Source organism: Rissa tridactyla, chromosome 2 (genome assembly GCF_028500815.1).
Source record: "Rissa tridactyla isolate bRisTri1 chromosome 2, bRisTri1.patW.cur.20221130, whole genome shotgun sequence".
NCBI classification, from domain to species: Eukaryota; Metazoa; Chordata; class Aves; order Charadriiformes; family Laridae; genus Rissa; species Rissa tridactyla.
In genome coordinates, this window is record NC_071467.1 from 55,261,104 (window position 1) to 55,274,324 (window position 13,221).

General features: G+C 39.3%; 1 protein-coding gene across 3 annotated transcripts in view; it reads left to right on the forward strand.

Annotated features, from left to right (window-relative positions):
- ARHGAP28 (Rho GTPase activating protein 28) overlaps positions 1–13,221 on the forward strand; it is an 80,902-nt gene that overhangs the window by 62,957 nt on the left and 4,724 nt on the right. For all 3 annotated transcript variants that reach the window (XM_054190710.1, XM_054190712.1, XM_054190713.1), the window contains exons 8-14: positions 1,209–1,286; positions 4,463–4,625; positions 6,159–6,241; positions 8,041–8,238; positions 8,931–9,074; positions 11,255–11,409; positions 12,042–12,106. In XM_054190710.1, coding sequence (XP_054046685.1) covers positions 1,209–1,286; positions 4,463–4,625; positions 6,159–6,241; positions 8,041–8,238; positions 8,931–9,074; positions 11,255–11,409; positions 12,042–12,106 — 886 coding nt within the window. The remainder of the gene's footprint in view (positions 1–1,208; positions 1,287–4,462; positions 4,626–6,158; positions 6,242–8,040; positions 8,239–8,930; positions 9,075–11,254; positions 11,410–12,041; positions 12,107–13,221) is intronic.

Genomic DNA, 13,221 nt, shown 5'->3' on the forward strand with positions numbered 1-13,221 from the left:
ACAGTACTCCAGGTGCGGCCTCACCAAGGCAGAGTAGAGGGGGAGGATGACCTCCCTCGACCTGCTGGCCACACTCTTCTTGATGCAGCCCAGGATGCCATTGGCCTTCTTGGCCATGAGGGCACATTGCTGGCTCATGGTCATCCTGTTGTCCACCAGAACTCCCAGGTCTTTTTACACAGAGCTGCTCTCCAGCAGGTCAGCCCCAACCTGTACTGGTGCATGGCGTTATTCCTCCCCAGGTGCAGCACCCTACACTTGCCCTTGTTAGCAGCTTAGCTATTATTTCCAGAATGGAAGCAGTATTTTATTGAGGTTTGTATGACCAGTCAATGTCATTTATGTAAGTCATTTGACAGTACAGTGACATCCAGCTGGATGTCTTGGAGACAGGTACACAGGCACAAGCACACATTCAGTTACACAGGTTTATGTGGGCTTGAAACTACAACAAATTTCCCTGTAAATACTGACAAAAGGGGAAGTGGTGTGGAGTGTCAAGGGAAAGACTGACATGACTTGAATATTTACATGACTTTGCAATCAGCTCCACAGCTCCCCTGTCAAGATACCATGGGAAATTAGAAGGATCCAACAGCTCAGGCAGGAAGCAGAGACAGTGGTGAAAATCCAGAGCTGTATGAATAAATGCTAGGAATGATTTTTTTTTGTCTTGTTCTAAATTATGTTAAATCAAATCTTCTTTATTTTTTAAGAGTGGAAAGCCTGTTTGTCTATTCACAGAAATTTCAAACTAAAATATCCTGGGATCATTTTCTAATCTGAGTTCTCAGTTCCCAGGAACGTATGTTATCTATAGACCTTTCCATTGTGCTCCTTGGGGAAAGACTTAAACATTTCTCAGAGGTTAATTTTCCCTCAAAACACCATTGTGTTTTACCCAGTGTATCTGACCCTTTATTAATACGTTTATGTGTTAAGTGTTCTATAGCAGTGCCAAGTCTCAAATCAAGGACGCAGGGGCCTATTGCGTTATCGGTTTTCCGTACTCTGCATACTCTGTATTTCAGGGTCAGGAATATGGAGAACAAATTAGGAAGGTTTACTTACATGAGCTGGCTTGTTTTCATTAGAAAATTACATAGAAATGTATCTTTTTCAAATTAGCTTCAAGGATACCTAGACTGAAAGAAAGGTAATTAAGTGCTTCTGAGTATTTTCCTTGGTTTTGTTGGGTTTTTTTTCAGTTGCTGCTCAAGCTTGAGGAAACAGGTTTAGAAACTGAAGGAATTCTACGAGTGCCTGGATCTGCCTCCAGAGTCAAGGTACACACTTGTGCCAGTTTTCTGTCTCCTCGACCACAGACCCTATGTAAAATAATAGAGCACACGCAAATGCACACTGCACATAAATACTGATGTGTGTAGATCAGCATTTCTATTCCTACCAGTGAAAGGTCAGATGGTTCCTGGGAACCAATAAATCACAGAACATGTGGTCTATTGCTTTGCATTTGTTAATGTTCTATATAAAGCACAGACTTGACGTTGAATGCAGTTTTTCTCCACTAAACATCGAGCGATCCTTTCAGCTTATCTCTGTCATCCAAAATTGCTGTGATCTTATCTCTCTTTTAATTTATTTCAGAAATCCAGAGTTGCTAAACTGAGCGAACTTCAGATAAAGATCTTAGTCTATGTAATTTTAACCTTTGTGTCATTTTATTTCTCATTTATCTTCTGTGATCTCACAATTTCATGTTCCAAGTGAGAGAAATTTGGCCTGCGTTTACTGTTTGGCAGCCTTGAGTACTTCAGGCTATTTGCAGGCTATGAATACAGGCTAGTTGGTACCCAATAACCTGACATTGCGGTGCAGTAATGCTTGCAATTGTTTCTCCAGACTAACTTGATTCCAGGAGCTGGAAGCCTTTGGCAGAGGCAAATTAGAAAAACAAGTTTGTTCTGGGCTTAGTAGTCTACCTCTTTCCCAGATTTTTGTTTTTTTCTAGGTTTTTTTTTTTAATCTGGTTCAAGCGACTTCTTATAGTGCATCCCAAGAAAGCTAGTTCGCTTTCTAAGGCAGGAAGTCTCAACATCGTGGCAGCCACATATAGAGTAATGTTGGGAATTGCTAAACATTGATGGGCTAAGGATCATAAAAAAATGACTGTACAAGAAAAAGCAGCATTACGTAAAATGCACCAAAGTTAGGCAGTAGCATCCCAGCTCCCTTTGAATCTGTGGCATGATAAAAGCACTCAGCACCTTGCAAAATGCCACATCTTGCAGAAGAGGAGCTCCGAATTTGGCCTGTACTTTTCGGCTTCTTCATTTTTTCATACAAATACTTCAAGTATTATTTCACACAATCTCAATTTTTTCCACCCTCTCCAGGGAGGTTACACAGCAGGGCTGTGCTCTACCTAATTAAATTACTTTCATATTCTTTGCATATACCGTACCGTGTCTTGTTCACTTCTTATTCACAACCTATATCCAGGGAGCTGCTATGAGATATGACTTTATATGTAACGCTCCTATACTGGGTGATAAGTTAGGCTGTCCATATGAAAGTTTTAAATTACTTGAGTTTTGGCTTCATTTAAGTCTGTCCAACAAGCCAACCAGCAAGAGAGAGATTTTTTCAAAGCAGATCCAGATTTCATCCTTCAAAGCCTTCATACATTATTGTGACATTAGGATTTGAGGGCATTCCAATTTTATTTCAGTCTTGTTTGGAGAAAGAAAAGGCATATGGAAGTGATTAAAGGTTACTCTTCTATAAAACAAAGAATAGAAGAAATAACAACAAGTTTCCCTCTGTAATCTTGTTTGTAACAAAAGCTCCAGTGAAGCAAAAATTGCACGATAGCCTACTGTAGGATCAGTCACATTTAATAAAAAAAATTGCGAAAACTTTTTTTAAAAGTACTTATGTGCATATACATATGTATATGGAGGGGGGAGTGTATAAAATATACACATATGCTTGCCTGTGTGGATGTATATATTAAATGTTTACGTTTCAAAAATCTTGCCTTCTATTTCTATGGATTTTTCCCAGTCCTCAGCAAAAAATGTGGCGTAGTTTTTCTCTCCCCTTGTGATTTTGATGAGGTGAGGATTTCTGTTCCACATTTCCCAGTCAGTTACCAGGAGAGAATTTAATCCAGGTGTTTGTATGGATTATGTGTAAAGGATGTGAATACAGAGGAAGCTGAGATAGCCCAGATTACAACCAGCAAAATGTGCTAGTAAAAATGAGATTGTAACAGTATATACCAAATTCTGAATGACTTTCTATTTCCTTTTGTGCCAACCATTTCACTTCATTATGTGTGACCATATTTGATGTGTAATTTCCTTCCATTCATGTGAGGCACAGTAAACAGAATCCATTATTTAAAGTTTTTGTCTGAATGGACTAAACCTTTTTGTGTAATATTAAAGTACGTTTGACAAAAACATGATCTGAAACCTGAATATTAGCTACAGTTTTGATTTGTCGTAAATGGTCTCACAAAAAGCAGCAACAAACTTCCTATAGATAAGGCAGTGTTTGGCCAGTAATAATTGTGAAAGATGCATAATTTATGGATATCCTTCTGTTACAATAGCCTCCTTCAATCTTATTAACCCAACACATTTTTGAGGAGCTTGCATTTTCTAAACAGTGACCTGGGTTTGAAGCCAAATTCTGTTCCTACGAGGAACCTTACTGAATATATCCCACTCACAGACGTGTGTGAAACATTGATTAGTTACCCTCCAGAACGAAACAGACCTCTGCTATAGAGCAAGATGCTGACACTGGAGAACAAGAGGATTAAATGGGCACCCAAAATGGTATAGTCATTTCTGTCCTGGATATCTCGCAGGTTTTGAGGCGTTTTTTTAGCTTGTATTAAGTGGAGGTTTTCTGATAGGAATGGTTTGATACCTTTACTTTTCTATGAAGCGACCAAATCTAATTACAGCTATTCTAAAAGAAAACATCCTTCTAAAGACAGGAAGACCTGAAGTTTAAAGCCATTTGGTCCAGGCCCACAGATTCGGATGCCAACAGATTGTCTAGCAAGTTCACTAGCAGTGAGGAAGAAATGCCACTCCTGTGTGATTTAAGGGTCAAAACCTCTGGAGAGTGTTTTAAACAAAAAGAGCATCTGCGCTAAAAATCGTGTGTAACTGAATTTTCTGTTTCTAGTTCTAAGACATTGCACAAAATTTTCTTTCTTTAAAATGGTTCAAATGGGTCACTGGCAGAAATCTAGCTAATGCAAACCAAATTTAGCCAGGGTTGCAAAATACCCCCAGGAACCTGATCAGTTAACCTGCTCTGAACTCCACACGGCTGTACCTAGGCTGCTACTGGTTTAGGGCTGCTTTAATTTAACTATGCTGTCAACCTGCCTGTTGTTTATAATGGGATTTCTGAAGCAACTTCAAACTGCTGGGTCAGAAGCAAGGATTAAAGGTCAGACATTCCTTTTATCTTTCAGAATCTCCATCAAGAACTTGAGGCAAAATTTTATGAAGACACTTTTGACTGGGACCAAGTACGAAATAATGATGCAGCCGGACTGCTGAAAATGTTTATAAGAGAACTCCCAAGCCCCCTCTTCACAGTAGAATATCTGCCTGCTTTCATCACGCTAGTGGAAAGTAGGTGGAAAAGGAGTTAGTATGGACTGATCTAGATAAAATGTAATAGCAGGCATTACATTTTTTTCTCTCTCTGAAGCAGAGAGAAAAAAACATGTAATTTTTTCCTCTCTCTGAAGTAGAGAGAAAAAAGGCCTAGCACATTGTCTAAACATTTAATACATTTAATTCATGCTTTCCTTTTCAAATGGAAAAAAGTCTCTGCATTTTTCTAATAGCATAGACTCATTTTGTGAGTGACACAACTGCTTAATGCGAGATTTGAAATCTGTGAGCAAACGCTGGCCGAGCAATGACTTTCATATATAGACTTTGATTCACACAAATTATAGATTTCACAAATGAAAGTTTCTGCAAGGTGAATTCAGGTCACTGCCCTTCAGCTGATATTCTGTTGGATCTGTTTTATTTCTCTCCAGGTTTATGTTGAGGTCAGAATATTCGTACAAAGATATATGTGGTCACGGAAAGCTTCAGGCAGTCAGGTTTTGTTTTCAGTGTACATACACCCTCTCCTTCTCAGTACATTTTGTTCATTTCTCTTCCAGCCAGAATGCAGTAGTACCTTGCAATACCTACTGACTTCATTGTGAATTCACTTGAGCAAGGACAGAGTGAAACTATCAGGATGGTAAATTTATTAGGCAAATTGGTACGGAAAACTTAGAACCCTTATATAAGGTTGCAGCCAAGTTTTCAGTGTCTCTATGAGGTAGTTTAAAGGGCACAAGGAGGTGACTCCTTCCTGTAACTTTCACGTAACTGAGTATGCTCCTTGTGAGTCCCAGACTGCGTGCAGTTACAATCACTTACCAGTTTGGAGGAGAAGACTGAATATGAGGTGTTGGTGAATTTATTCCTTTCAAACGGATACGCTGTCCACAACACACACTCTTTTTTTCTCCAAACCTCTCTCATCCACCCTGAGAGGAAGCAAATGACAGATCTTCTCCAATCTTCTCCACCCCAGCTGTTCTAGTGATGTTTGCACAGCGTTAATATGTACCAATCGCTGAAAATATGATGGTATTTTGTAATGGACAAGGGGCTCTACATTTATCTAGAGCGCTAGACTTGGGACAAATACTTTTTAAGTTATAAGCAATCAGTCTCCACTCTAATGCCACAAATGTTCAGCAAATTACTTAATAACAACAGTCTGAAAATTTTCTGAAAACAAATATTGATTTCAGTTTGAAAGGGGGAAAATACTTGATGTACATACAACAAATTCTGACCACGATATCAAAGAGAAACTGGCTAATACTGAAAAATATTGGCTCCTCGCTATTTAGACAGAATGTTATAGAGCCTTTTCTCCCCCTGTGACAAAGACCCAGGAAGATGAGAAAAAATCTACTCATTACAATTGTTTTTATATTTGGGGAAAAGACTATGGTTAATAAATATCTAAACATGCTGGTCTCAACTGGCTAGTGGTTGCTGTGTTTCCAGAACTGCCGACCAACAAGGGTTTTAGAACAAACCAATTGTAACTAGGATTTGAAAAATATTAATTATTCATATTCTTAGAAATCTCCAAGATCAAGTTACAGCTACAAGCTTTGCATCTGTTGATCATGCTGCTGCCTGAAGCTAACAGAGACACGGCCAAGGTAAGTTCTTCCTTTGCTATCACCTGCCATCTGTGGTGCTTTTGACTTTTCAATGACAGACATGGGGTTTTTTTCTAACAGTCAGTGATCAGATGCTGCACTGTGAAAGTACTCATCTGTGTTTTTTATCATTTTCTTGAAGAAATGTTCCAGTCCCCTGGCTGTCATTTCTCTTACAAGCAATTAAGAAATAGTTGCTGGAGATATCCAACTGCTGGTGTCAGTAAATGGCTCCCAGGCATCATTTATTCTGGAGCATCCATTTCAGAGAGGCATGTTCCTCGCATAGTTTGGTAAAAACAAGGTTCACTTTCTGGGTTTCTGCATGACTGGAATTCTCTGGGATGAGAAGCTGCCTCCCAGGAGCTCGCCTAGCGCGCTCCCAGTGCTGAAGGGCTCCCAGGGCACTGGACCAGACCGGAGGAGGTAGTCTGAAGTAAAAACCCCTGAAACGTATATCTGTAGCACGGATGTCAGGACCTCGGCCTCAGCTGGTTTGCCTTCCAAACCCATGCCCACACCCATGTACTACTTCCTGATACAGTCATGAAGCATTTTGGGTGCTTGGGAGCTCCCAGATCTGGCTGCAGCTGTGTCCTGACCCTAAGAGACACCGGTTGTATCTTTGGACTTGTTTCTACATAAAGGAATCTTGGGTGAACAAGCTTCCTGGGAGCCCCCAGACATTTCATCAGGTCCCCTGCTCATCAGGACCCTGCAGGTCCCCCACCTCTGAAAGTCTAACACTGGTCAGTTTAGATGTAGCTTTATGAGTCCAGGTGCCTTCTTTATCTGTATTTATTTATACAATAACAAGGGACAAGAATAACAACCCTCCTATTTGGGATTCTACTAGTGCTCTGTGAACAATGGAGGTTATTTCTTCTACCAAAATCCATATTCCTATAGAGTTGTATCTGTAAAACACATGCTAGATGAGCAGTCTTAATCATTACTAGGCTTTTATACAAAAATAGAAGTGATGACAAAACTGAATGCATCTCTACTTGCTATCTATAACAAGATTTTAGAAATTTCTCCAACACAGTTTCTGTTTTGCAATTCCTGGTTTTGTAAAAATGTTTTAATTGCAATGTCAGGGTACAAAGACAGTGGTTTTAACGGTATGGTGTTGCAAAAGGATTCATTGGCAGACCCCAACTCTAACCACAGCTGCAATCCATCCTATTCAGTCACTCAAGCAAAATTCTGAATAAACGGCCCAAAAGGGAAATGAGTTTCCTTTGATTCTGCCATGCATGTGCAGAAGTGACGTCAACGAACAACCACTGAGCTCTTCTTGGTTTCATTATCCCAGATTAAAAGTTTGGGTGTTGGCAGAAATTCCTCAGATTATATCACATACGGGACTGCTGCACATTTGAAGACCGGCTGATCACCCTGGTGATTGCGATATAAAAATCCTTGATCAAAATGGACACCTTGAAATCTATTTAACTATTCCATTGCAACACCTTTATATCTTTCTTCTACTACAGGATTCAGAGCCTTAGTGCAGACACTGTACTTGATTTATGGATTTGGGATTATGCTCTAAGTGATAGATAATTTATTAATGTGTATGTTGATAACATTAACTATTCCTCTGTGATTGACACAGGTGGTTGTGCCAGCAAATATCAGAGTAATCCAAATTAGAATGCAAAAAAACCCCTGAATTTCATCTCCAAGTGTAAATATAGCACCTTTCGATCCAGACATGTTATGCATTTGAAAATGCTATATTTAAGAAGTAAACTATTTTGTGAGACTCAGCATAACAAGTGTTGTTTTTCCAGGCCTTTCTTCAGTTCCTGAAGAAGGTGGTTGCTAATGAAGGGAAAAATAAAATGAATTTGTGGAATGTTTCCATGATTGTTGCACCAAACCTTTTCATCTACAAAGGGAAACGTGCAAACCAACAAGAAATGCAAGCAGCCGCCACCACAGCGCACATCGTGCGGCTTTTAATTCGGTACCAGGACATCCTGTGGACAGTGAGTAATGCTGGTTCCCTCTTTATGGCTCCAGTACAGAGAAGTATTTTGCTACATGCTTTGTAGAAATCAGAGTAAACTGACCTTCTTAGAAGAAACAGTTAGCTATTGTTTGGAAACTGGATGGAGTCTTCTATATCTAGGATGAGACTGGGTGACAGATACCTCTGTATGGAGATTTACCTCGTCTATCTGAGGCACCCATTTTAGCACAAATTTCTCTCTGGAGGTAACCATCCCACAACATTGATTATAGAGGAGAATGCATAGAAGAATGATTTAATCTTGATGCCTAGGTGACATATCTAGAGTTGAATGAGATTAAATGACTGTTTAAAGTTTAGCCCATAATCTTTGCTGGACTTCCGAAGGTTGGCATGAAGATGATGACAGTTCTCAACTCGTTTCCTCATAACAGAGAGAGTGTATGATGGGGATTGCAAAGACCACCTCCTAATAAAGTTCCTACAACTGCAAACATCACTAAAAAGTTTCATATGGTACGAAAGATGATCTACAGTTTCACCAAAGGAAAATCTGTGGGTTGTTAGAGAGAGCTACTAATCACATTCTCTTCTGGGAATAAATAGAGCTTCTGTGGCCTAAAATTTCATGCCTTTCTAAAGCCCCAACACCAATTTTAGGGGGGGAAAAATTACTGTATATTCTCAGTTCTGGTTACCTCCCTTTAGGTCCCATCCTTCCTGATTTCCCAAGTGAGAAAAATGAATGAGGCAGCAATGAACAACAGCAAGAGGCAGTTAATGTTTGACAAAGGAGTGAGAAAACTTCTGAGAAGAAAGACCATGGAACGGGAAAGACCTGAAAGACCAGAGGTATGATAAAAATATACCATTTTCAAGGGCAGCTTTAACCAGCCTCCCTCCTTTCTTATCTCATAAAAGCTTCTGGGGGTGGGGAGAAAATTTTGCCATATAAAATAAGCTGATTTGGGAGTTATCTTGGAGGATGCGCTTCCCAGTCCAACATCCTGATAAGACAAAGCTTTGGGGATTGATTGAGAAAAGGTGAGGAAGGCGGAATGATTTCCAGCAGCCCAAGCTATAAGCTGTTACAAACACATGCTGGTTTTGTACTAATTTTATAAGAAAATGGTCATATGTGGACTGTCCTTGACAGCAACGATCCATAGATATTCAACAAATCCATGGATCTGTAGCTGAGTAGTAGGATGGTCCATATTAAGATTAATTGCACTTATGCATGCCCTGATCTAGGCCACTTGATATTCTCCTTGCAAGTTTTAGTTTTACAGCTTTGCACTAACTTCCTAAGCAGAAAGAAAATCCAGTTTGCCTAACATAGACAGTAAAAATGTCTAAATTTTAAGTGTCTAGTGAAGTATTTTGAGTTGTTATTCCCCATATCGTCAGAGAGGTTGATACTTCTGAGGATTTCCAGAGCTCCAGGTGCAGTTCAGACTTAGGAAAGTCTGATAAAAAAATTTTCCTTTGGAGGTCTTAAAGCCACCAGCTTTTCTCCACTGCCTGGATATGGAGTTTAGGAACTTACTTGAAGTACGCTACTTCAATGGACACCTAAAATTAACTTACGTATTAGGTGTAACATATAATTTGGGCAAGAAAGCATGTTATGTACACATGCACAACATGTATAGTCCCTATAGCAGATTATACGTAGTATTTCCGTGTAGGAACTATCTTTAATAACCTGGAGAGAAAGTATTTAGTGTCTTTCCGGAAGGTTTAAAAGAACAGAGACTGGTGAATTGTAAGAGAATTAATCAATCATCTGGCCAAGGACTCTGTAGTTATTGAAAAATAGTCTTGAAGAACAAAAGAAAAGACAAATTAGGAAGGAGTGATATTAGGAGAGTATAAGAAATAGAGAATAAGCCACCTAATACAGACAATAGAGAAAGTGCAGAAGGGAATGTCTGGGAAAAAAACACAGAAAGAGAAATGATACGTATGAATTGCGAATCCGTGCTTGTTCAGCTTTTGGAGAATTCATTTGCCGGCACGGACTGAAACATATTGTGGGTTGGACAGACATTTGTGCTGCAGATGGAGACAGAGATGTTTGTTCAAAATGGCGGTGTAGACTACTGTGTTGCAAAACTGTACTAACCCTGGAACGAATACAGTGAGAGCTTCTGAGGAGAGTCAATTACTGCAGTCATTGCACCTTCAGGAAGGCAAGTTCATTGATTGTAGTAATTGGCTTTGCATCTAATAAAAATGAGATGAGCCATGGCAGGTAGCTGAAATATGAAGGGTAAATTGGAGGCAACCTCTGTTTGGATAACCGAGTTGAATTTTGAGAGCACTTAACACAAACCCCGGGGTCTCAGATGTTCTAAATTACACAGGGACAGAGACTGGAGAGACTATTGTACTCTGCTCAGCATGGTATTAACTGGATTAGAACTGGAATGCAAACCTTGCTAATTGATTTATCCACCATTAATCATGGAAGAGTGCATAAACTTCATAGATGATCGTTTGAACCCTTCACAAGGTCAAATTTCAAATTAACAGAAAACATATGGTGCGCTGATACTGTACATAAGCTTCAATCTTGTTGGAGCTATAGGAGGTGGAAACAGAACGGGATCTTCATGCGTCAGGAGAATTTCATCTTTAAAAGGAAGATCAGATATTCCTAGACATTTTTATATAGTTTGAAATAAGCAATTGGTTCACCGACCGATGTTAGCAGAAAAAACTTTAAAAATCTCAGATAACAACTTGACTCAATATTGCTGCAAGCAATTAAAATTCAAGGGCTGCACTTTATTCTGCATGCATTGATGTGATGCTTGCCAAGAAGTTTGTGTCTTTGTGTCATATCTTACTACATACACTGTATCTATAAATTCGTGTTCGTATGACTGTAAATATGTTCTTTGAATAATGAAGTGAATCCAGGACAGTGATTTTTGCAAGCAACCTCAAAAGAGTGCCAGAACTGCTTCTGAATGGAGCTACAGCAATATTTGCCTTAGACTCACTCTACTGAATATTGATTTTAGGGAGCTGTCACTTTTCCCCCATACCTGCAATCTGACATACCCGAGGGGGTGATAAGAGTTTATGCACCACTACATTCAAAAGTCTCTATGGCAATTCAACTCAACAGCCAAACAAAAGCCAAAGACATCCTGGCGCGATTCCACTGTGAAAACAGGTGGGTAAACCAGAACATTTTGTTTTTCCCGAACAATAATGTCAGGCCCATTAATGAATAGGTTGTCCCTTTTTCAAAGACTCATTGTGTTACGAGAGCTCTTTTTCTAAGCTAAAATTGCTAATTTATGGTTACGCTGGTAAAAGAAATCTTAACCACTGATTTTATTCTTTATATTTTACTTAATAATTGGCTCCTATACAGAATCATTTGCCCTCTGTTATGTCACTACTGAAAACACACGTTTTATAGACTTGCTGCACAGAGAACCCAGAGGGATTGTCTTACATCTGCCTATAAAATGTTAATGTTTTTATTTCTGTAAGGTAACAATTATTAACAGTTATGGGAAATGGCAAATTTTATCTGTAAGTCCTTTCTGCAAAGTCTTCCCGTGCTACTATATAATTCTGTTCTTTAAATAAATAATATAACAGAAGGTTTAGTTAACTGCGACACCGCAATCTACCTCTGTAGCAGACTCAAGCGTTCTGCAGTGCTCCGTTTGGTGGAAGTCCTTGCTTTTGATAAGTAAGTTCACAGGGGCAAAAGTATCAATTTTTAGCTTAATATAGGTGCTGGCTGATAAGGTTATAACAGAAAGACAAACTGAAGGTTTTTTTCTATCCTAGCCGCAGTTCATCACAGAACGTGAGAGGCCAGATCCAAAGTTTACATGAAATTGGAGGAAATATAGGTAGGTCTCATTTTTGAAAATTCAAGTCTGGATGTCCTTACCCTCCTCAAACACCTCAGGACAGTGCTGTTTTCACACAGCTGGGTTTCTCCTGCCCTCCAGCCCATCTGCAGGAAAGGAGTCTGACCCAAAAGCTGTTAAAATCAATGTAATGATTCCTTCCAACTCCAGCGTGCCTGGAAGGGCACCCCGCAGGAGAGAGTGACCTGATGGCTGGATCTCAGCAGGACTCCTGACAGCCTTGCCAAATTCATCTGACCTTTTGCTTACCTCTCTCACTATCATAACCGAGCATTTTTCCATGGTTAAGAGATCCTTAGTCTTCCTCTCACGAGCACATTCCACCTCCCTGTCAAGCATTTTCCCAAGACCTATTTCTTCCTCACAGTATTTAATGTTAACCTCCTCCAAATAAAAAACACAAAATTGAGAATTCAGACCCTGCATGTATGGGGGTGCTATACTTATGCTTTATTTAGATTGTAAACTCCTTGCAGTAGGGATTTTGTCCTCTTCTGTGTTTCACGCAGTGACATTTTTATAATAACAACAACAGTGGCTTGCCACACAAGTTCCTGGCCTAAAGGTCAAAAACCAGATTTTAAATTGATACTGCACAGTCCCAACTCTCCTTTCTCTGTTCATACTAAAATTATGGATGCTCTGTTGGAGTCTTTTGTTAACCTTCTGATTAGATTATTCCTTAATTCATCTAGATTTATCTCTAAACACTTTCTATAAAGTTATAACAAAACATCACAGACTTGCTTCAGCAGCAGTCAAGAACCAAAGTCTTTATTACTGAAGATATGCTCATACAAAGCTAAATTTGATTAGTGATTTGTTTTGCCTGGCCAAACAGGATGACCAACTGATCCTAAAACAGGAGAAGATCCTAAAGGCCTTGTGAAAGAACCCCAAGTATTCCCACCACGCTCTTTCAAAAATCAGGACATTTAATTTGCCTCTTCATTTAAAATTATTTTTATACTCCTAGATCTTCCAGGGTACCTTATTCCATTGATTATGCATTCATTCATTTATATTGCTTTCACTTTAATAAAATCATTAGGACCTCGGTGACCTTATAAGTAACTGTACAAAAATTGTACCGT